The sequence below is a fragment of the Gymnogyps californianus genome, chromosome 21, assembly GCF_018139145.2.
Source record: "Gymnogyps californianus isolate 813 chromosome 21, ASM1813914v2, whole genome shotgun sequence".
NCBI lineage: Eukaryota > Metazoa > Chordata > Aves > Accipitriformes > Cathartidae > Gymnogyps > Gymnogyps californianus.
Genome location: NC_059491.1, coordinates 5,270,384 through 5,292,038, shown reverse-complemented (window position 1 = coordinate 5,292,038; position 21,655 = coordinate 5,270,384). Strand labels below are relative to the sequence as shown.

Here is a 21,655-nt window from a genome sequence, read left to right as displayed (position 1 = left end):
TAGTCCTCCATGGTAATAGACAATGTGATTAATTTTACTTCAGCAAAATTTCTGTAGTGTCTCTTAGGAACAGTAGTTCCTGCATCACTGTCTTAGAAGTTTGGAGAGTACTTGCATATAATAGTGCCAGTATGTTAATTCGGTTGCTTGCTTATGGAGTCTTGAAAAATCTGCTAGTCTAGTTACATGTTGAGCAAGAAAAGAGTAAAGGGCATATGACACATGCTGTATAGCATCTGGGAGGTCACTCGCTGCAAAGGGAGACGAGGAAAATTCCTCTTTAAATATCCAAGTATGGAGTTGAAAGGTGGTCAAGTATTAAGGCAGTCCTCATCTAGCTTGTTGTGATGCCTTTTTAATTGCAGAACTTAGGCATTTCATCTAAATTTAATTAGACTACCCTTCTCAAAATCATTTTTGAAAGTCAGGTCTCCTTGGGTAATTTAGAATTAACTTATTAAAAAATGTACTTAAGTGGAATTCTACTGCAATGTTCTACCTGTGAATCCTGTTTAAAAAAACTGCAGTGTCCATTCCCTTATAGGAAAGGGACCATTCTTACCCCCTTTTATATGTTTCTGACCAATACCATATAACCCTGCAAAACAGCAGAGATAGATCCAATTCCCTGCAGGCGTGTGTGTTTAAAACTAGGATTTAGACATTCCTTTTCAAGAAAATATTCACATAATGAAGGTCCCCAGCACAAGAAGTAATTCTTGAGCATTATTATACCAGAAAAATGAGAGCAAGTAGTACTGTGAAAAATTTCTTGCATTTATTAGTACAAACAAATATAGTTGGTTACTCAAATCACTGAGATACACTACCTAAAATTGGGAAGCCTGTTTAAATACAGGAAAGAGGGTAGGTTAAAGCTAAGTGATAACAAAAAGGAAGACAGGTACATTGTAGCGCAGTGCTCCTGGGGATTGTTAGAGTCAGTCCGTTGCTGGCTAAAGCAGCGTTGTCATCCTGCTATTAACAGCAGCAGGCTGTCCTTGCTGCCAGCAGGGAATAGTTGACAGAGATGTACATTGTGCTATTACATAAGTGTAAATTGTGATAGAATCAATTGTACTGAATTGTACTGCTATAACATCCGAACTTGCCCTAGTAATTCCTCTAGTCACATAGCTAGAGGGCAAGTAGAGATCAGCGATACAATCTCGTAACTTCCCGTTTTCCAAGAAAAGCACATTTTGCAACGTTTATGCAAGTTAGCCATTCCTGGGATGAGCAATTCTGATTCAGATTCTGCAGATACATGTAAAATGTCAAAGGTAATTTGTAATTGATAGTTTCTGTGCTCTCTACTATAAAGTCTCCGTATTGTAATAAGGTTACAGTTGGATTGAAAAAGGTAAATGACATGTTAGTAGGGGGAGGGGAATCACAAAAACCTGCAGGTAGTATTAAATGAATTAAACTAAGAATTGTGACACAACTGATACGCTTTTGTGGGAGATTTATTCTTAATCCAATACTAACTTTAGGTTTCCTTTTCAGTTACTCAAATGTCCACTATCAACTGAAACACAGGGTTTTGATACACTTTTGTACTCAGAAGACAGCAATATAATGGTACTTCCAGTTCCTCGTATTAAAATACATTTCATTATTCTGCCCATGAATGCTGAATTTGGGAGAGCATTTGTCTAAATTCACACCTTTGAAATACTTGATACTAGTTCTCCAGATAAAATTGTTTTAGCCACTTAATGTTAGCCTTCGTGTCTTCTGTACTATCTGCATTGATACATTTTCAAGTGATAAATGGATCCCGTAATTAGACAAAACAGTTCAGTAATGCACTTTGCTATTTATATTCCTCAGGTCAGTCTGATATGATGGCAGAATAAATATAAATTCAGATTCTGAAGGGCATTTCTTGATTAATACATCCTATACCAAATGTAAATATTTCAATTTCCTCCTGTCAGACAAGGTTAAGAGAAACATCCTGAATTTGTTCAAACAAGCCTTTCAGTTGATACAGCAGAATAAATTAAAAAACCCGGGATTTTCATTTTATACTTGCATTAAAAAGAGCTAGATTTTCTGATAGCATACAGATTTTCTGGTAAAACATTTGAATTCACAACCTTCTTTGTTATTAGTTATAACACTTCAAATGTGAAAAATCAAGAATATTAGAGAATAGTGGACAAGCCCCGTACAGGATACACTTAAGCAACTAGCTTTTTTTAATTTAAAGATGGATTATTTCTGCTTGTGCTCTTCTCATTTTATAAGACTGCTCATCGTTTCCACAGCATCATTATCCACAAAGGTGGTGATGCGTCTAATTTGTAATAGCGGAAGAAATGCTTTCTTCTGATTTTCTTCAATCTTTCCAATACATTCATAGTCTGTCAATAAAACTAAAAGCTATATGATAGTAACTTGCAGAAAAAAAGCCTTAATGTGAAACCATAGCAGTTTAATCATCCTCCAGTAAAAACAAATATACACTGCTGAAGAGCTGTCCTCCATCAAATAAAGTATAAATTCTGGGATGTTTCTACAGATTTCATGCTCTAATCCTTAATAATGAGGTGACAATGGAACATTTAAGAGTTTTTCTTTATGTAGAAAATCATCGCCTCTCTACTAAAAAAGAAAACACACCTTGAAAGTTATAGCTCACTGCATACCTTTATAACATGTTCAGAAACCGTGATGGATTTGGATGCTGAATGACAGCTTGCAGATAAAAGCATAGCAGACTTTGTTCTGTGACTTTTGAAGAGGGAAGAAGAGGCGGATTTGAATTTGTGGAAGGAGTGAAGGTTAAGGAACTGGAAAACCAGTCAACAAACAAGCTTCTCTGTTCCAACAGCTGATGCAGACACAAACTTTGGAATCTTCCTCTCACCCTTGGGGAAAACAAACACACACACACACACACTGCAGGGGGGGACCACCACCACAAAAAAACCCCCCAAAACCCCCAAAACCACTACATCTTCACATTTTAATGTAGAATTACTTGCACATCTCAAAGGTCAGCACTGGATTATATATAACCTAACCAAAATTCCCCCTGGAGCCTGTCACCAACTGTCATGTAGCTATGAATAGGTATAAGAGTCACCCACTTGGGAACATTCATTAGTTTGAAGTATTACTGATATCTGTGTGCACAGAAATTTTTCACATAATTTACCAAGCTATTTCCAGATCCTAAATCACTATCAGCAAACCTGAACAAAACCACCCAATCATTTGTATTTTTTTATACTTTCACTGACACACTTAAAGGAAAGACAAAGGAAACCTTTTGTGCGAGTGTGTATCATTTATTGTAGTTCAAGAGAGTCAGGAATTGAACAGAAGACACAGCGAAAAACAAAAGAAAAACAACCTTTTTTTCAGACTTAATTTTAAAACACTGTGGTTTCAAATCCTTTTTAAAAAGGAAATTCAAGTATCATATGCAGGGGGCAGTAATACAAAAATGTTTGTGAATTTTTTTTTTTATTTTTTTTTTAAAAATGTAATTCTACATTTCCTGCACCCTTTCTGCTTTGGTAAGGCCAAGCCATGGATACAAATTGGTACGCAACATAAAAAATGACCCCTGCCCCAAACTGCAGCCTCCAAGAATAAAAGGATCTGCTCTCTGCGGACAAGCTCTAACGGCTCAGAACTGTCATTTAGCATATATCATATCTGCAGCATTAAAAGAATGGATTTTATTTTTTAAAAAGTCACTGAAATCCTGGTATTCTCAAGCATCTCATTCATGGCAGCTGTTTTAACATATTTCTATCTCAAGGCTTTTCAAAAATACCAGAGCATCTAGATCAACATAAAGAAAAGGGACATTTCAAAGAACGAAAATTAAAATCTATGTGTGAAATCTTTGCTTTTTTGAAATTATCCTTGTGTCTAACACCAATTAAAAACCAAATATGCAAATGTGTAATATAAAAATACGATCAAGATTAACACTTTGTTGCAGGCACAGTTATCGCACAGAATATGTTCTTTTGAGGGCAGGGGAATGATTTTGATTTTCACAGGGATTTTTTTTTTTGCATTACAAAAAAAAAAAAGACAGCAGTGCAGGTTTGATGGGTGGAAGAGGAAGAAGGGAGGGAAAGAGGAAAAAGTTACTTTAGCAGCAAAAATGTCCAAGGTTCTAACCACAATCAAATTAACGGATATCTGGCTGTAAAAAATAAGGTTGAAGGGATGCTGCCCTGATCCATTCATCTTTGCTAAAATAATTCAGCTGTAAAAACTCCAAAATGTGACATTGAAGGACAGTTTTGTAACATAAGCAACTTCCTAGTTTGTCCTCCATGTTATTGACCATCGTTATCACTTAAATATATGTACAAGAATTAACCTCCTTTTCTCCTCGTCCACATGCTCTGGTCACTACTGCAAGTCAGTGCCAGTGGGCGTGCTAATCCCATCAATAGCTTTCAAAGTGTATCTGCTCCACTATTACCAGAACAGCCCACGCCCTGTTCTTCCCATCGGTGTTGGCGTGCACTGCGAGGGAATTTTTAATGGTCAGCGTTCTGCTTGTCTCTCATCCAGGCTTGGATTTGCTCTTTAAGTTCTGGCACTAATAGTGTAAAGAAGAGAAAAAAGAATGATTAACTTGCAGTTAAATTACTTAGTAATACTACTAGAAGAAAGCTCCTCATGACCAATAGCAACTTCTTTTCTAGAAACCTGATCAGGAATATCTACTACTATTTTCTTCTCTATCAATGTATTTTCTGCACAGCTTTGAGTAAATGACTGACTCATTTACCTACCATAATAATATCCTTTAGCCCAGTCGTTATGAAGGCAAGGGTGTGGGTTTTTTTCCCAGACAAAGGGAAAGCAGAAGGAATGAACTTTTCCATGCAAGCTGAGATGAAAGAACTGTTACCTCTACTGAGGCCTCAACACTATCTTCTGAAAGTATACAGAACAAACCGCACACAAATTGCTTCCCCCAGTCAACAGTTCCATTGCGAACTTAAATGGATACCTGGTTCCAGCATATTTTCTGTCAGCGTCTGACGATTGAAAGGATCAGTGGAAGAGTTCAACAGATGCCTCAGGATGATTGACCTGTCCATAATAGTTCCAGATGGCAACCTCACAGGATCGGTCATCAGAGTGTCCATAAGTGGATCTGAGGGCACAAGCGTCTCCTCATTAAATTGAAGACAATACCTACAAATTTTATCTGCACACAAAACCACAGTGCAGAACTGATATTCAGGGTCCCCAATCGGGTATATGGCTGAAGTTACAGAAAATGGTTAAAATCAGCAGTGGACTTCAGCCTTTATACTGCTTTTCCCTTTCTGAATTGGGACTAAGCATTAGCTATTTTCACCCTATTTTCAGATTTTTTTTTTTTTTACTGTTTTAAAGTACACGTAAGCAAAACATGGATAGGACTGGACAGTACAAATCCAGGGAAAAACAAAGAAACTCTTAACTCTCTATATTTACTTAACTATTTAATTGAAATAGAGCAGGTTGCAAGGCTTCATAAACAATAAATAGTTTCTATTAATATATACTCATATTTAGAATCAAAGTAACAAAACAAATCCCTCTTCTAAAAAGTCAGTATTTAGAAAACTCAACTTGCCTCTGAATTCATCCGGAGCATCACTGTAATCAATTTCTGCACGGGCATTCTTGGCAACAATTTCCTCCACTTTCTCTGCCAGCAGTTTGAATTTCTCTATTGCTATGGTTGACTTGATTCCAGCCTTTCTCATCTTTGAGATAACCTCCTCAAAGAGCTCTTTACTGTAGGACCTCTACAAGCAAAGCATAAAAAGACAACGTTGCTGAGTTGTAGTATCCCTAACATGCCATAAAAATTCTAAAGATCTCTTAATGCGTTTTTAAAACTTCAGAAGGAGGGATCAATGAAACCTCAACATTACATCAGACAGAAGTAGTATGTAGATAACATTTCACCTAGCACCAAAATGTCAACTTTTGGGTACACTTACGCTTTTTTTGACTGGTCACCACTACTTTAGAACTGTTCAGGACCCAAAAAAAAAAAAAAAAAGAGGCAACATCACCTAATCAAAATGAGTAAGACACTCGGAGAAGCTGACTGTAATTATGAGGACTGTTCCTTAGACAAAACATCTGTCTTGCCACTCCTGTCTGTATTCTTGTTCTCACAAGTCTTGGCTGAAAATATAGCCTAAAATGAAAAGTTTTTTTGATTTCTTAACTTCTCTAATAATGTGCAAGGCAGTAGTGGGAAAGAAGTGATTCTTTCTCATAACCCAAACAAAAACAAACAACAAACTCACCCCATGGTGTTGCAAAAATAGTAAGGCAACTCAGAGGGAGCTAATATTTGCTGGAAGATTGCCAACCAGTGCAGTAAGAACTGCACAGCTACATAGTACAACGTTGAGAGACCAAATGCATATCCTCTAGTTTCAACTGAAGCAAGCATTGCTTTCATGTAAAAAAAGAAAGTTAGGCAAGGGCTTTTGAAAGCCGCTTATGTTCTAAAGACACCATTTTCTTTTAAGTTCACAATGCCATGTTTTGATATAAGCCTTTTAATAAAAATTGTTATTTACACTGTCAGTGCAAGGTTGAATTAAGTGACAAAACAAAACACACTAAGTCTCACAGATTTCTGTTTTCCTTGGGGATTTTAAAATGTTCAACACAGCCCTACTTCTTTCATCTACACTACATCGCACCAAGAAATACCATTCACTACTTGGGACAGACAGTGCCCACCCAAACTCCTTTCTAGTCTGCAGAGGAGAACAGAACTATGGCAATACGCCCAGGGCCTTAGAAACGTTTTCAGATTCCTTCTAATATGTGCTAGGATTTGCAAATGGGAGATGTATCAAAATGCTTTAGAGAGACCCTGCCACGATCAAGCAACTTTTTGTTTTGTTTTTTTCTTCTAATACCAGTAGCCATTAACCAACTGTGCATTTCCTTGGCGTTTCTTTCCTGTCATTGACAGTTTCCAAGATACTGGTCACTCCCCCTCCCTTTTTATGAAGGGCCACTTTGTTAATTAAGCCGCACTCCAGTTCCCACACCAGCAGGCTTCTTTCTTTTTAATCCCTATGTCATTGCTGTGCATTTTGCTGTGGCTAGCATCGATGAATGAATGATGGATAACATTCTCACTTTCATATATACTGAAAAGCATAAAAAATACACTGCATGCTCATTATGCACATGCAAACACATAATATCAGTAACACTTCTGAAACAGACCTTATCTGTAATTATCAGAACTTAAATATTTACAGAAAAAGATCATGAGTTACTCTGATACCTCTGCTTCACTAGACATGCAAATACAGCTTCATGTATTGTAAACCAGCTTCCACTAGAATTTCAAGTAGCCATTGAGAACATTTTTTAAAACATTTTTAAAAGTTTGTACTACAAGATACAGGCATGGAGAGATGCCATTCAGTAGTCTGACAACTTTACAAGAACACAGAGGTGAGCAATAGCTTATCTACCTTAAGAATTAACATTCTGCTGTGAAGACTACCATGAGGAGTTCAAAGGTGTCTTTAATTGTCTCATGTATACAGTGTTTTGTCAATTTATTACACAGCCATTTAATAAAGTGATATAAAAGGGAATTCAATTTGGAAACTGTTAGTCTAGAGAATGAACTTTGGATTGTTAAACGAGGCTCTTAGTCCCAGCTCTGCCTGTTTCATGTGTTCTTGATGAGGAAGCGGGGAGGGAGTCAGAACTCTTTGTATGCTTCAGTTTTCCCACTAACAAAATTAGGACAAAGTACTTCTGCTAATTTACAATGAGGCTGTAGCTAATAAGCAACTAATGCTCAGGAAATTTCCTATGTGTGTGAAGTGCTATAGATGTTTATGTGTGTCTATAGGTTTGCAGAACACTTTTAAAACATACCCATCTACAAAGGCCAGACAGAATATGAACAGAGATGATCTGCTGGAAGAAAACAAATCGCAAGCATATATGATGGAAAATGGGTGGCAGCATACAGGTAAGATGAAACTCTTCTAGAGTATTCTGCAAAGTCCTGTTTGTCCACAGTGCTTTTGCCCTTCCCCCTCTCATCTTTTTGGAGCTCACCTGATCATCAGCAATTGCTTTAGCAAAGCGAGCACAATCTAGCTGTAGATAAATGTCAGTCAGTTGGTCCAACAGCTTCTTTGGTTCAAACCCGTATTTCTCAGGGTTTTCGACTTTCAGGTCACGGCACTTGGGGCCACACAGTTGCTGTAAGTTAAAGTTCAACATAGCAGCCAATCGTGGTCCAAGTTCCTACGAGACCGAAGTAAAACATAGATCACAGCATGAAGACAGTGATAAAGAAGATTATTGCTAGATTTGCATACAGCAAGATCAGGAATTATTAACCAATAAAATTATCATTTTGTAGGCTTGCAGGAAGTGTCTTTCCTTTATGCATGTTTTCCATTAAAAAAAATATAATGGAAACAGCTTCTGTCTAGAAGGATCATACCATCTCAGTGACTCAGGTAATGCTCTTAACACCAAATAACTTCAACAGCAATTAGCTTTCAATGAGTTGGAGAAAGGGGAGGAGAATGCAGACAAAGGGCTACCAAACATTTCCAGGTTATTATCCAACAGTAGAGATATTAGAGAAGCTAGAAACCAAGCTAAATCTGAGCAGGACTTACAGGTCTGAGAAAAGGCTTTTGAACCTGCTTGGTAAGGATATGGAACATATCAACAGTTTCTGTTGCCAGGGCGAGATATGAACGAGACACGCGCTCATCCTGAGCTAGCTGCGATTGCCGAGCCTGTTGCTGATCCTAGAAAATAAACATTCAGCGGTTACAAGTCCACAGAATTTCCTACAGCATCACCCATCAAAACCTTAACAGCCATAATGCTAACATGATCTAGATAGACAAAAGAACAGACTGCAATTCAAATCCAGATGTGATACATTTTTTAATTTAAGGTACAGCTCACTTTTACTACCCAATACTAATTCTGTACCAATTTTCCAGACTTCTGCAACACTAAAAAAATGAATGCAAATGGTATCACAAGACTCCACAGTAATTGAGTCTGTTTACATCCTGTAATTGCTCCTCACAGCTGCAGAACTGGGTTATGCTTCCTTTCCATCCAAATGCCAATACTTCAAAACCAGCTTGAGATCTGAGAGTCAAGTGACATTCTAATTTATGCACCATCATAAGTAATAAACACTCCACACTGGAACAATCTGTAGATGATGTACCAGCTCATTTTGTCACTACAGTAATGGCTTTACCTTGCTAGCAGGCACAAACAGGAAGAAAGGCTTCAGAAGAGCAAACCAGAGTAAGCTTAACAAACAAGATCTTTACAGCTTTTCTTTTCAAACTTTTTTTTTTTAAATCAGTAACCTTAAAATAGAAATACCTGACATTGGTGGGTCAACACACATAATTATTGTTTAATCAGGCTAAGGTCTGAGGTATAGGACTCTAATTGTCTGCATTGAATCTACCCAGGATCAATGCATTAACAAAATAAAAGCTTCTATTTCTTGAAGTCAATTCAACTGGCAAGCATCTTCCAAAACCTCCTTCAAGAAGGTTAAAGGCTCAGTTTCTCCACTTAGAATTAAGTGCACAGTAATTTAAAACTTTATACTATTTCCACTTCACACCACACTCTTTGCAAGCCACAACATAACTATCCAGAATGATGTTTTTTGCAGAATGTCATCCAGAGTGACCACGGCCGTACTGGCAGCAAGAAAAAGCATCGAGAACTGCTTCTCATGAGCAGCTCTTTGGTGCTGCCCCTTATTAAAAAGTTTTTTTAATGGTCTTGTATTAAAAAATTAAAAATAAGTAAAGGGCACTTTGAAAAACAGCTCTGTTCACCCTGGGCAGCAGGTCCCATTGTTCTTTATTCTTCATCTCCTCTTGCACTTCATGGATACGTTTTAGGGACTCCAGACTCTCATCCAGCAAGAAAGTTGTGTCATTTATCAGCATGTTGATGTAGCGAACAAACTGCTTCCCAGAGCTGAAAACATTGAAACACAATTATCACGGCAGAGTAGATGGGTGTGCAGACCAGACTGCAACCCCAGCAACACTCCTTCTGCACTGTATTATTTCGAATAATGATCCCATTCCCCAAGCCAAGTTGATTGTGGTGTCCAGAGCTCAGTTTAGAAACACTCCAGTTCTACTGGAAGGGGTTGCCATTTAAAATACAATGGAAAGCAGCATCACCCATTCCCAATGGTAATGACCTCCTCAGGTTATTGCCTGAGCAGCTTGCATGACAGTAAGCAGCATTATACACAATTTCTTACTCACTTGAACTCTTCCATGAATGTACCATGGTGAGCTATATTCTGCCAGAGGCTTTTGAAAATGGTGCTGATGTGGTAGCGGATCGTAAACTTGTCATAGAATTCGCTAGTGGCTCCAGTATGTTCAACATCTGAAAAAGAAAACAGATGCCAGAACTGAAAACTCTTTCCCACCAGGATTCACCTGCAACACACTACATCTCTCCCCTACTGTCTCCAATGTGATGAGCTTCAAGCACCAAGCTTTAAGAGATGAAATTCAATTCCCATTCAGAAGTCTCCATCTTAATCCTCATTAAAAGAAGCAGCGCTGTCCATTTTCTAATCCAGAACCAACCTAATTTCTGAAGAAAAATCCTCAGAAAACAAAACTTTCTGTTCTGTTCAACTCCACTCTGCTCTTCGTCCCACAGTCTAAAATTTCACTAATAAGAAAACTCTGGGAACACTGCAAAAATAGTTGTTTCTATGGGTGCAAAACCCTTCTGAAGCATCCGAATCTACAGGACTAGCAAAACTACACTCAGAAGTTTTAAAATCCCAATACTCCTTACAAAGCAAACAAAAAACTTCCAGTTTGGAATCTAAACACCATAAAACCAACTGTCACATCAATCTACAGTGCTGGAGTTGTCAGTGCACAGCAGCTTGTGGAAGGACTAAAATTCTGAAGGTTCCATCTAATGCTATTTCTCCCGATTCCTGAGCAACAAAGCCTCATCTTTACAAGACCCAAGATCTACCTGTTTTTTTGTTTTAAAAGGTTACAACAAGTAACACAGCCTTTTGCCTTATAATACTCATTGCTTACTGTACACTCAGTGAACTATAGATGAAGCACTTACCTGTGTAAAACTTCATCAAGGAGGGGACTAACAATTTAGTGGAGAGAGGATGATTCTCAATCATTTCAAAGAACTTTTGTGTCCGGGGCTGAACAGCTGGATTTGTCATGAACATCACTTCCACCAGCTTGGCTACTAAATAAGGATTTCGGATGTAGTTCTGGTTGCAGAGCATCACAACAAGGAACATCACTATGTCCTGAGTACAGGGCTCATAAAGCACCTGAGGAGCATATCTGAAAAGAGGGAGATAAAGGAAAACAAAATTAAAAACCCCAACCCTGTATCGTCTACAGAAGATTTATCATATGCATCGAGTAAGTTCAGATCACTCATCAGCAACCAGAAAAGTTTAGTCATTTTATCATAACTTCCCATCTTTCTCTACAGAAACTAGATTCTTACTCTTCCAAAAGGTCTTGCCAGCTGTTCTCTGGAAGCTGAATTTTAGCCTGAAACACTATCATACTCTTTTGTTGCGCATAATAGCAAATTTGCTATGAAGTACCACTACAACAGCACCTCAGGAAGGCAAAAGCAAACATCTCCTCATCACACGACACAGCAAAGTCTGAATTTGAAGGCACATTTTCAGGAAGAAAGTGACCAGCTTCAGAACTCCGGGATTATATCTCAAGAGCATTCACGCCCATCTAAACTGCTAAAACTATACAAATGCATTTTGTCCCAGCAAATTTATAAATGGGGGAATTTTCTACTTATTAAGCTATGACTTTTTAAAAATATTATTCTAGTGATGATTTAACATATCATGAGACCAAAAGGTCTCACTCCAAACCATAAAGAAAATTCTTGGGAGGAAGGAACCAAAAAACCTTCAATTTTTTTCCAAGAAAAAATTAGGTTAGAAGGGACTCTGGAGCTCATCTAGGCATTGTATCTGCATCAATGCCTGCCAATGCCATAATCTTATGGCTGTTGTTAAAAACGAGAACATTACCTACAGAATAGCTAGGAAACTACTTTCTCACCCTAAATTTATGTGCACACCACCTGTTACAGGGGTAAATGGTAGTACAAATTTCCTTTAGATATAGCTTTACTTACTGTACAATAAAAAATAAAAATTCAGCAACATCTTCCACGTAAAACTCTGGCAATGCTGCAAATACCTTCGGAACTTCAGGAGTTAAAGGCAATTTTATGCTGTAGAATAAGAGAGACAACAAACAGGACAGTAAAATAGCAAGGTTAAGTAGAAAGTGTCACAAGCTCTCTTGTGGAATTCTATGGGAACACTTTACAAGAGTTCTGAAACTAACTTTTTAAAAACCCATGTCAGTACTTCAAGTGTACTGAACATACTTGAGAGTTGCTCCCCCCCGAACTGAACCTTAAACTATAAATAGGACATCTATTCCATGCAAGAATGTACGTCACTGACATAAAGTAACAATCACATAAGAATGCAGACACTGTAAAAAAAACAATTCTAGAACTGCTAAATTCAATAAACAATCTAATATGATCTGAAATATCTTTGATACAATTTACACAGATAATCCTGACACTCACTTGGGATAGGCAGGGTCAAGAATCCGAAGCATCAGCTGAATCACCATGCCATAGAAATTCAGACATCTCCTGAGAAAGTTTTCATCCAGCAAACCAGCATCTGCACAAGCCTTGCACCTCACCAGTTTCTGCAGAACATGCATACAAAAACTAATTCAGGGCAAGACAACATAAAAGGAAGGTCAAGCCTATCCAAGCTAATCAATATATCTGAATTATAACAATTATACAATGGTCTCTTCTTAAAATATGCTCTTATTTGAAGAAAACACGGCACTTAAGCCCCAACATATCAAGAAAAACACACACATAATTCAGAGTTGCAGGGACAGAGGAGCCTTTTACAAGCTTTATGGGAACAATGAAAGAAATAACAGAGGTATTAAAGTGGGAAAATGTGCAGTTAAAGTCATTTTGGTGATACAGCTCAGAAAATGTGTCAATTTATAGTAGGAAGACCTAAGCAGGACAGACCTTCAAGAGAGAGGACCCCAGCATACTCATCTTTGCAAGAATTTTACATGAGATGAGGGACTCGAGAGTTCCATCTCCATCTTGGACATGGATTGTGCATGCACAACTACCCCTGAACAAATCACAATCCCTTTGCTTGCTCTCTCTCCAATAAATATAGTATTTTCTTCTTTCTGACAAATACTGCCTAAGTTAATCTTGGTGTTACTTTGAATTTTAAATTCACCATTAATGTTATATTGTATCATGACCACCATCTGGCGCAGTACTCGCATGGTTCATAGATTCAAAACGACCATTTTCAAGAAGCATCAGTGGGAAGTTGGATTTAAACCTTAGGACACAAAGTAAACATACAGACAGGTTGACAAAGACATTTAGTTGAGAACTGAATCACTTACAAACCTTAAGCTGTGTCTTGCAACGTTTCAGCATTTCCCGATGCCTGGTAGCCAGAGGAGAATCCTTCCATTGACTTTCATTGTTTTTCAAATCTTCAACAGTCCTGAAACCATATACAATAATTGGTTATCATGACAGAGGGGATATGTACTGCCATCTACAAGGCATTTAACCTACTTATCTGCTAAATACCAAGGAAATATTGAGAAAAGTGGGGAAAAAAGCTAATCATTTTCATAGAAGTTACCCATCATCATAACAAGAAAAATAAATTGCTTTTGTAAATGCAGACTGAACATCTGCACAGTGTGCATTCAAAGGCACTACATACACTAGCTCCAACATACATGCCTGTCAGACAAATCAGAACAGTGCAAAAAAAAAAAGGAATGAAACACAGAAGGCATCTATCCTGCCTGACAAACTAATTTTATCCACTGTATTTAAAAAAAAAAAGTATTTGCCTTTTTTTCTTTTTTGACACTGAAGCCTACAGTCACTCTAAAGGAAGGTTAAAAGGATGTCATTAAAATTAACCCTAAAATTAACCCTAACACAAAGAAGGGCTGGTCCAGTTAACAATGAGATATTTAGAGATCTCATTCATCTTCTAATATCAGAAAGGAAAATGGAAAACAAAATCAGCTAAGGAAGAAAAAGGTGGCTGACAACAGGACTTGTTTGAAACACCTTCCCTTTCCCAAGAAAGGTACAAGTCTGCATCCTGTCTATTTTCCCGCTTTCCACTATTGTAAATGATTTTTTGCAGTTTTGTTCTACCCTTCTCATGCTCCACTCCCCATAGAATTCAGGTATGCAGAGGAGTACAATACCTGAATAGTCTATAGTCTCCCTGTGAGCATAAAGACCAGTAAATCAAGGTGGTTGATATTACCTCCCCTCCCTTACCCATCTTCTCACACTGCCCCACAGAAGAGAGAACTTAAATGTACATTACACACACCATTTACATTGAAAAAATCCTACATATTCCCATATCTTAATCCTTTTTAGGAAGGGCAGCTGATTAGAACAAAACTCAGTATACTGACCTATATGAATACGGTCCCTTTTCATCCCTCCTCTAAACACAAATTCTCTTCCACATCAATCTCTGCCGACAGCAGAAATATATCCAGTGTAATTTCTTTATTACCAACATCTAATTACGTTGCCCAGTGTTGCAAGCAACTAAGCAATTAATGGAAAATGCTGAACACTAAGCTCCTATTGATGTCAGTAAAAGCCAAGAGCTCTTCACTCCGCACCATTAGATGGAGATTGCTGCATAAGCAACTCCTTTACAACAATTCTAAATAAGGAAAAAGAAGCAATTCCTTTTTCAAGCCAAAATGTATGACTTATTTACAAGTAATCCACAGGCTGTTTATACAAAAATACTTTTTTCTTTAAGATATACTGACTGTTCCTGCTCCACTCTCTGCAGCTTCCCAGGTTCTTGGCCTGCACGTGCTTTAAAAACTAAAAATGAAATCACTACGAATGCAGTCCAAAAATCCTGTAATGAACTCATGGTATTACTGCCAAGGAACATTTACCAAAATGCAATGAGTGCAGTTATAAACAATGGAAAATACTGATGATACAAAAATCTGTTCTAATTTTAACAGAGTATTCTTCGAGGTTTAGCAGCTATAAAAGTCTATTTGAATTTATGCCAAGAGAAATGGAAAATAGCAGTATCTTCATGTCAACAACATAACTTCTACTTATAATTTTTAAAATGGTAAACCACATGCTGAATTACATGTACATCAATAATATTAAGAGTTTACTGCTGAAGGCTTCCCTCCCCCTGCCCTAAGAGTACGACAAGTTATCCCACCTCAGAAGCCAAGGGGAAAAAGGTAGTTATCTTCTGGAACACACAAAACAGCTCAGGCACAACTAACAAAGTCTTGTTTCTGAAATCGCAAGTCATCTACAATGGACTTCATCATCAGACCTGTAACTTTATATGCAGTCCTACAACTATGTCAAAGAGCCTGAGGCACTGATGTCCACACGCCATCAACCACACCACAGATGAAGTTATAACAAACAGTGTTAAGTCATGTCATGAATCCTAAAATGCTCTGAAGATAATTCAATTATCTTTTCAATAGAACGGTCTTCTCACCAATTTGAGCTGCCTTGTGTAACCGATATCCTCCATCCCACTATTATTTGAATTCCTGATTCAAGCCACAGTCCCTCAATGTAAGCAAAAATCCACAACGTAAGCAAAAATCCATAAGGGCCAAAAGCAGCAGATTAACAAATAGTGAAGATGATCTGTACTCAGCAACAGTTCTTCCCAATTGTCATTCTAATTTCCATTGAGTTTATAGGACTTGCCATCATGGTGAGAAGAGGACATTACTAGGATGCTAGGACTCTCAGATGCACTAGATAATTAACAACTTCTAACCTGTTGAGTTCCCTGATGGCCCGCAGTCTACGTATGTACCGACGGCAGCTTGGCAGGATTGAGAGATGATGGGCATGCAGGGTTAGGAAGAAACATTCTGTCGGGAATTTCGGCTCAGAAAATGGAGACGGATCCCTGTCTAGAAAACAAACAAACAAAAAAGCAGTATAGGTGAATAAATTTAAAAATGAACTGCCTTATCTAGGGGTGAGACCTTGAACTGAACTTTATAACAAGTATGAGCAGACAGCATCAAGAAAAAGCATTTAGGAATAGGGGAATTATTTGCTGGAATCAAGTACTTCCATGTACCTCCAGTACTAAAAACAGAAGGCATAGTAAATGCTTAATGTATCTCAATAAAAGTACTCACGAAGTTCCGCAATCCAGGCTGTAACATCCTCCATTGTTGCTTTCACTCTTGTCTCATCTGTTGGGAGGTCAATACGACACCTGGGATGAAATATGTACATGGGATCAACCGTTTCCAGCTTTATCTTCGTACTTAGTTGCTGTAGTACCCATAAGAAGTTGAGCATAAAGCCATCTGTAGATACCAAACGATCATCTGTCTGTGGAGTAAGAAAGTAAATCGTTGAAGACATAAGCTTAGAAGTACAAGAGTATTTTCTGCTGCTTTAACAGTATTCAACATAAATGAATTATGCAAGTTCAAGAAAAGGGAGAAATGATGAAAAAGGTCTCCTTACAGATCCACGTTTGTGATAACGGGAAGGTCACTAACTAACTTAAATCTTATCTTTCTCTGTGGTTCAAGTAGTCATTCTCAAGAACATTAAACAAACATATAAAAAGAAGAAGACAACCTAAGAAATTAAAAGGGCTTAAAAGAAGGGCCTCTTTCAAGAATGGTTTACCACAGATACAGACAGCAACAGAAGAGTTTCAAATAGTTGCTGAGCTTCAATTCATAAGTTTTATCTTAAGTGCAAAGTTTCTATTACTTCTTCACTGGAATTTCACAGAAACATTCCTAGTAACGGTTCCAAGTGTTTGCTTTTGAAAATGAGACTTGAAGACAACAATGATGCAAACTTCAGTTGTTCAGGATTCATGCACAGATTTTATCACAGGAAATGAGTGCAATGCATTAATTAAACAATGGCAAAATAACATCCCTGTTGTTTCACTGGAACCATGCCAGTTCATATCTGCATTAGTCCTTTTACAGAAGCCATACAAACAAAGCCTAGCAACTTAGCAGCTGGGAAATAAGTTTTTTTAAACATAGCCAATTGGAATGAAGCCCACATAGATGGGGCGGGGGGGAAGTACAAAGCTATAAACATCTAATATAGAATCCTTGTTAATGAAGTGACATGTGAGTCCCAAGAGAGGAAATAACATAAACTGATCAAACAGGTAAAACAGAATAATTTCAGAAATGGGAAATATATTGAAAGAGATAAAGACTGATGACAGGGCTTCTTGCCTGTTGTAGTAAGGCATTCAAAATTCTTTTGTCCTCCATTCAAGAGCCGTCATTGCATGAGCCATCTAGTGCTATTTGTGCATTGACTAGGTCCACGAATCACAGGAAGAGTGTGCCCCTTTATTTACCTGCATTTGTGCCTTTTTCATGTTGGCATTGACAATAGCTGCCATGTAATTGAGAGCTGCTTCTCGAGTTTCACCATTCAGTAAAATACTATGTAGAATCTTGAACAGCTCTTGCTGGAATTTCAAGTAAACATTCTGTCAGGTTGCACATACTTCTCAACATTGCATTCCTGCTTTCTGTTGCCCCATATTTTTTACATTCTACAAATTCCACAAAACTAACTACAACTTCTGTTATGGTCTTATTGGCAACTTTATATGCATATATTAGTTATGACATTAGTTACAGAAAAGATGTATATACAAGACTAGTGCAACACACACACTACTAATACAGTATGTATTTTTTTTACTCATCCTTTAACATAAACTACAATCCATGACTAACTGTTCTGATATTTTCTGAATTGGCTTACAGCCTTAGAGAAATATTTGTAACGCTAATTTTTTTTTCCTAATTCCCTTCAGCCATATCCTAACAGATTTGTTGTTTAACACAGAAGCTAGATTTTTTTAAGATCATATTCTTCATCTATGTCAAGACCAAAAACCCCACAATATTTTGCCTTTTTTTTTTTTTTTTTAAACATGAGAACACTTACCCTTGCTAATTCCAGGTAATGTTGCAAAGACTGGCTAACAACCCGGGTGTTTTCAAGAGTAATGGCAGGCCCTGAGAAGTACTTTTCAACTACTTTGTTCTGAAAGTAGAATGAATATTGGCAAATGTATCGAACATATTGGGGAGGGGGGAAAAAAAAACCCAAAAAACCCCAAACAAAACACACCCCACCATGCTACTATCAACATCCTTCAGTAACACTTACATCATCTTCAGCAAAGACAGAGAGACTGAAGAAGGCTCCAAGATAGGAAAGTCTTTGCAGCTCTCTTCCTGCACCTGTGCTTAAAGATTTAGGCAACCACAAGGGCAACGAGACAACCTAGAAAACAGGAGAAATAGCAACTTAATCCAAGCTGCCATGTCAGCCATACTACTTTATCTGCACTGCCACCTTTCAGTGTTTGCCACATGCCCTCGATTCTTCAACATTCAGTCATGCTGATAGCTAAATGGAAACATCTCCTCAGTATTTCATCAATCTAAGCAAGTCTTGTTTGCCCGTGTTCTAGTAAATTCTCAGGGAAAAGGACTCCCTTTACCAGTAAACTATTGTTTAGCATGAGATACTACAGTAGCCCCTGTTTAGAGTTCTGAAGGACGTTATCAGTGGACCGTACGATACCAACAGCAAAATAAGTGACATTGTTTTTCTAACTTAAAAAAAAAATCAGACTGGATACACTTACCAAACTGCACATAGGGTGTGTTTTCCCAAATTTGATTTCACAAAGTTCACATAGTGCCTATAAAGAAATGACAAGAAAAATTACTTGTGTGTCATTCCTAACCTGTCTGAAATAACAAGCTTAACATGGTAAACTACTGAAAGAGCCAAACCTTTTTCCCTTAATCAGTGCAAAAACTTCCATCTTCTACAATGGTGAAGAGGTCCATAAAGAGCTAGATCACACCCTGCTCCCATTTTAGTTTTTACATTTGTTCCAACTTGTCTCAAAAAAGCTAACATGTCTCACAGGATAATAAAATTATTGCACTTATTTCAAAAATTAGCTGTGCAAATTGTTTGTTTGTTGAGAACATAACAATGCCTTTGCTGGACTCCTGAACTGCCACATAAAAGTCAGTAACAATAATAAGTAGAGCAATTGTTCTATACATACACCAAGGCCTTTGTCTTTTGAATCAGAGTGGAAAAATGTCAGATGAACACAGAAGCCAGAAACAAAGAATCCTATCCAAGATCTCTAACTCACTTTCAACTGCAGCACAGAAAAAAGAAAGCAGTTATAACAGACGATTCTGAAAACACAAAAATACCGTAGGCTTTCACATATCCCGCTTCTCCTGTATTATATGTTCTCAGTCTTCAATTATACCGTAGCTAGTAACTACTTTTCCATCTTTTTGTTGCACACTGTGCCAACTAGAGATGGTCAAAGTGGAATATCATTTTGAAGTAGCCCTTACTTGTAGCAAACAGCCAAATTTGCAACAGTTTGCAATTTAAATTGGGGGGAATAACAGAAGAGCAGGAAAACACAGAACCAGCAAAAATTGTTATTTTTGCAGAAGTACCAGAGTTTCTTAGTCAATTTGATTTGCAGCACCCCAGTCCAGCTAATTTCCTGAAGTACAAATTAAACCTGAGATCTAACAGTCTTTTTTGGCATCATACGCTGAAGATCCTAAAATCTGAAGGTGTTAGCTGACAATGCTCAGTTCAGCCAAGAATTTAGCTTGCTCTTTTGTGGCCAAGCATGCTTTTCAAAAGACTTTTTTGTTTTGTCAATAAAAGCAGTAGGAGGGAAACAGATCTGGGACTGAAGTATGCACTTAAAAAAACCCTAAAACCAACCCCCCGAACTTTTCAGCCAGGGAATATTATGACGTTTTCCTACAGTAAATAGTCACCAATTCAAGTAATTTTGGGTTTAATGCAATACGTTTTAGTTTCTCACATACAAAAGTGTGTCCAACAAACATTGGTACGGATACTGGGCCTTATTTCCTTATTATACGGGGAGGATCTTATAGCCATCCACAGTATTATAACCAGTATGCATGATGAAATCCATATATTTGTTTAATCTTATATTACATACAAACATTTGAATAGACCACTATACAAACACTGTGCATTAAGCTTAAGATATTATTGTCCTCAGACTCTGCCAGGTTTTTAATGGTCTTTTACACATCTCATACAACATTAAGCTTCCAACGTAGAGTTTAATAGTAATCCACTACCCAAAGAAATCCCGTAAGTGTTGAAGTACATCTTGTATAGAATCTGCATAAGTTACCAGTAATTCTAAAGAAACTGCTTCTAGAAATGAACAATCCTTACCATAAGGGGGTATTTAAAATTGTCACTATCAAGGGAGCACTCTTTGGAAGCTACAGCCAGGCCTTGTAAGATGGGAATAAAGATCTGTAAAAACAGAAGTAGGTGACTTTATTCAAGAATAAGAAGCAATCAAATGACACTATGGCTGTACACAGCATGAAATGCCTGTTCATTCTTTAAATACTGCAAGTTACACAAAAGAAAAACTAAAAATCTTTTCTTTAAACTTGTATCAGTTAAGCCTGAATGCTTAAGAGATTATTCAAAGTTAAAAAACAAGTTGCTCGATATCGTGTAAGCGATGTATTGACCTGATGCCTGGGCATAACAACTCATCCACAGAAACTTCTTTCCAAGCACTCGTATGTATTTTTCCTGACCACATTCTAACTTGTTTCCAAACATTTACTTTGCAAACCAAAAAACCCCAGACACACGTACATCTAGATTTGGACCCAAGCTAACAGATACAAGCCGAAGCTGACAAATAGTAATGTCAGCACACTGACAAAAATCAGGTGGTGTGCCATCAAGTTCTCTGCATGTGGAAACCACATGGGGAAGCACACACACATTTCATACAGGATCACTGTAGATACTGTATGCATGTGTGCAAGCATGTATATTATATACACAAATGAGAGCACAAGTTCTGTAGAGGTCTCCAACAACTTGATTGCCTAAATGGGTAATAATTTATTTGCCTATACACTTGGGGTAATATTATATAGCTTTAATTTTGCATGTCATGTAAGCAAATTGGTTTTGTGCTGCTAAGTTGTAACTGTAGTAACAGTAAAGATAATAAGCAGCAATCAAGGATTGTTACGGAAGAGGAAGTGACATGACAGGAACTTATTAATCAAAAGTAATTATACCCAATTAGTAAGTCCCAATCACACAGCTCTGACAACTATACCCTCACAAAATAAACTCTTATAGCAATTTTGCAACAATAACAAGAGGTCCACTGAATTTTAAATTTAAGTATATTGTGTTGCTTCTATGAAGAGACAAAAAATATTATTAAATCTTACTACAAAAAAAGACTATAAACAGGTTGTTGTCTGCTTCAGCTAGAGGAATGGTTCTCTTCTCCAGGGTAGGTGACCTTTAACACTTTCCATAACCA

General features: G+C 37.5%; 1 protein-coding gene across 4 annotated transcripts in view; it reads right to left on the bottom strand.

Annotated features, from left to right (window-relative positions):
- Nucleotides 1-3,287: 3,287 nt before the first annotated feature.
- The window catches only part of UBE4B (ubiquitination factor E4B), a 41,868-nt gene continuing 23,500 nt past the window's right edge, over nucleotides 3,288-21,655 (bottom strand). For 3 of the 4 annotated variants that reach the window (XM_050909339.1, XM_050909340.1, XM_050909341.1), the window contains 18 exons: nucleotides 20,524-20,607; nucleotides 18,902-18,958; nucleotides 18,418-18,534; nucleotides 18,193-18,291; nucleotides 17,591-17,704; nucleotides 16,383-16,581; nucleotides 16,010-16,148; nucleotides 13,582-13,681; nucleotides 12,703-12,830; nucleotides 12,235-12,333; nucleotides 11,167-11,402; nucleotides 10,326-10,452; nucleotides 9,882-10,026; nucleotides 8,676-8,810; nucleotides 8,101-8,292; nucleotides 5,615-5,789; nucleotides 5,000-5,146; nucleotides 3,288-4,582 (listed from right to left, as the gene is read on the bottom strand). In XM_050909339.1, the coding sequence (XP_050765296.1) occupies nucleotides 4,521-4,582; nucleotides 5,000-5,146; nucleotides 5,615-5,789; nucleotides 8,101-8,292; nucleotides 8,676-8,810; nucleotides 9,882-10,026; nucleotides 10,326-10,452; nucleotides 11,167-11,402; nucleotides 12,235-12,333; nucleotides 12,703-12,830; nucleotides 13,582-13,681; nucleotides 16,010-16,148; nucleotides 16,383-16,581; nucleotides 17,591-17,704; nucleotides 18,193-18,291; nucleotides 18,418-18,534; nucleotides 18,902-18,958; nucleotides 20,524-20,607 (2,355 nt within the window). In that variant the 3' untranslated portion in view covers nucleotides 3,288-4,520. The remainder of the gene's footprint in view (nucleotides 4,583-4,999; nucleotides 5,147-5,614; nucleotides 5,790-8,100; nucleotides 8,293-8,675; nucleotides 8,811-9,881; nucleotides 10,027-10,325; nucleotides 10,453-11,166; nucleotides 11,403-12,234; nucleotides 12,334-12,702; nucleotides 12,831-13,581; nucleotides 13,682-16,009; nucleotides 16,149-16,382; nucleotides 16,582-17,590; nucleotides 17,705-18,192; nucleotides 18,292-18,417; nucleotides 18,535-18,901; nucleotides 18,959-20,523; nucleotides 20,608-21,655) is intronic. The other variant, XM_050909342.1, reaches the window with a different exon arrangement.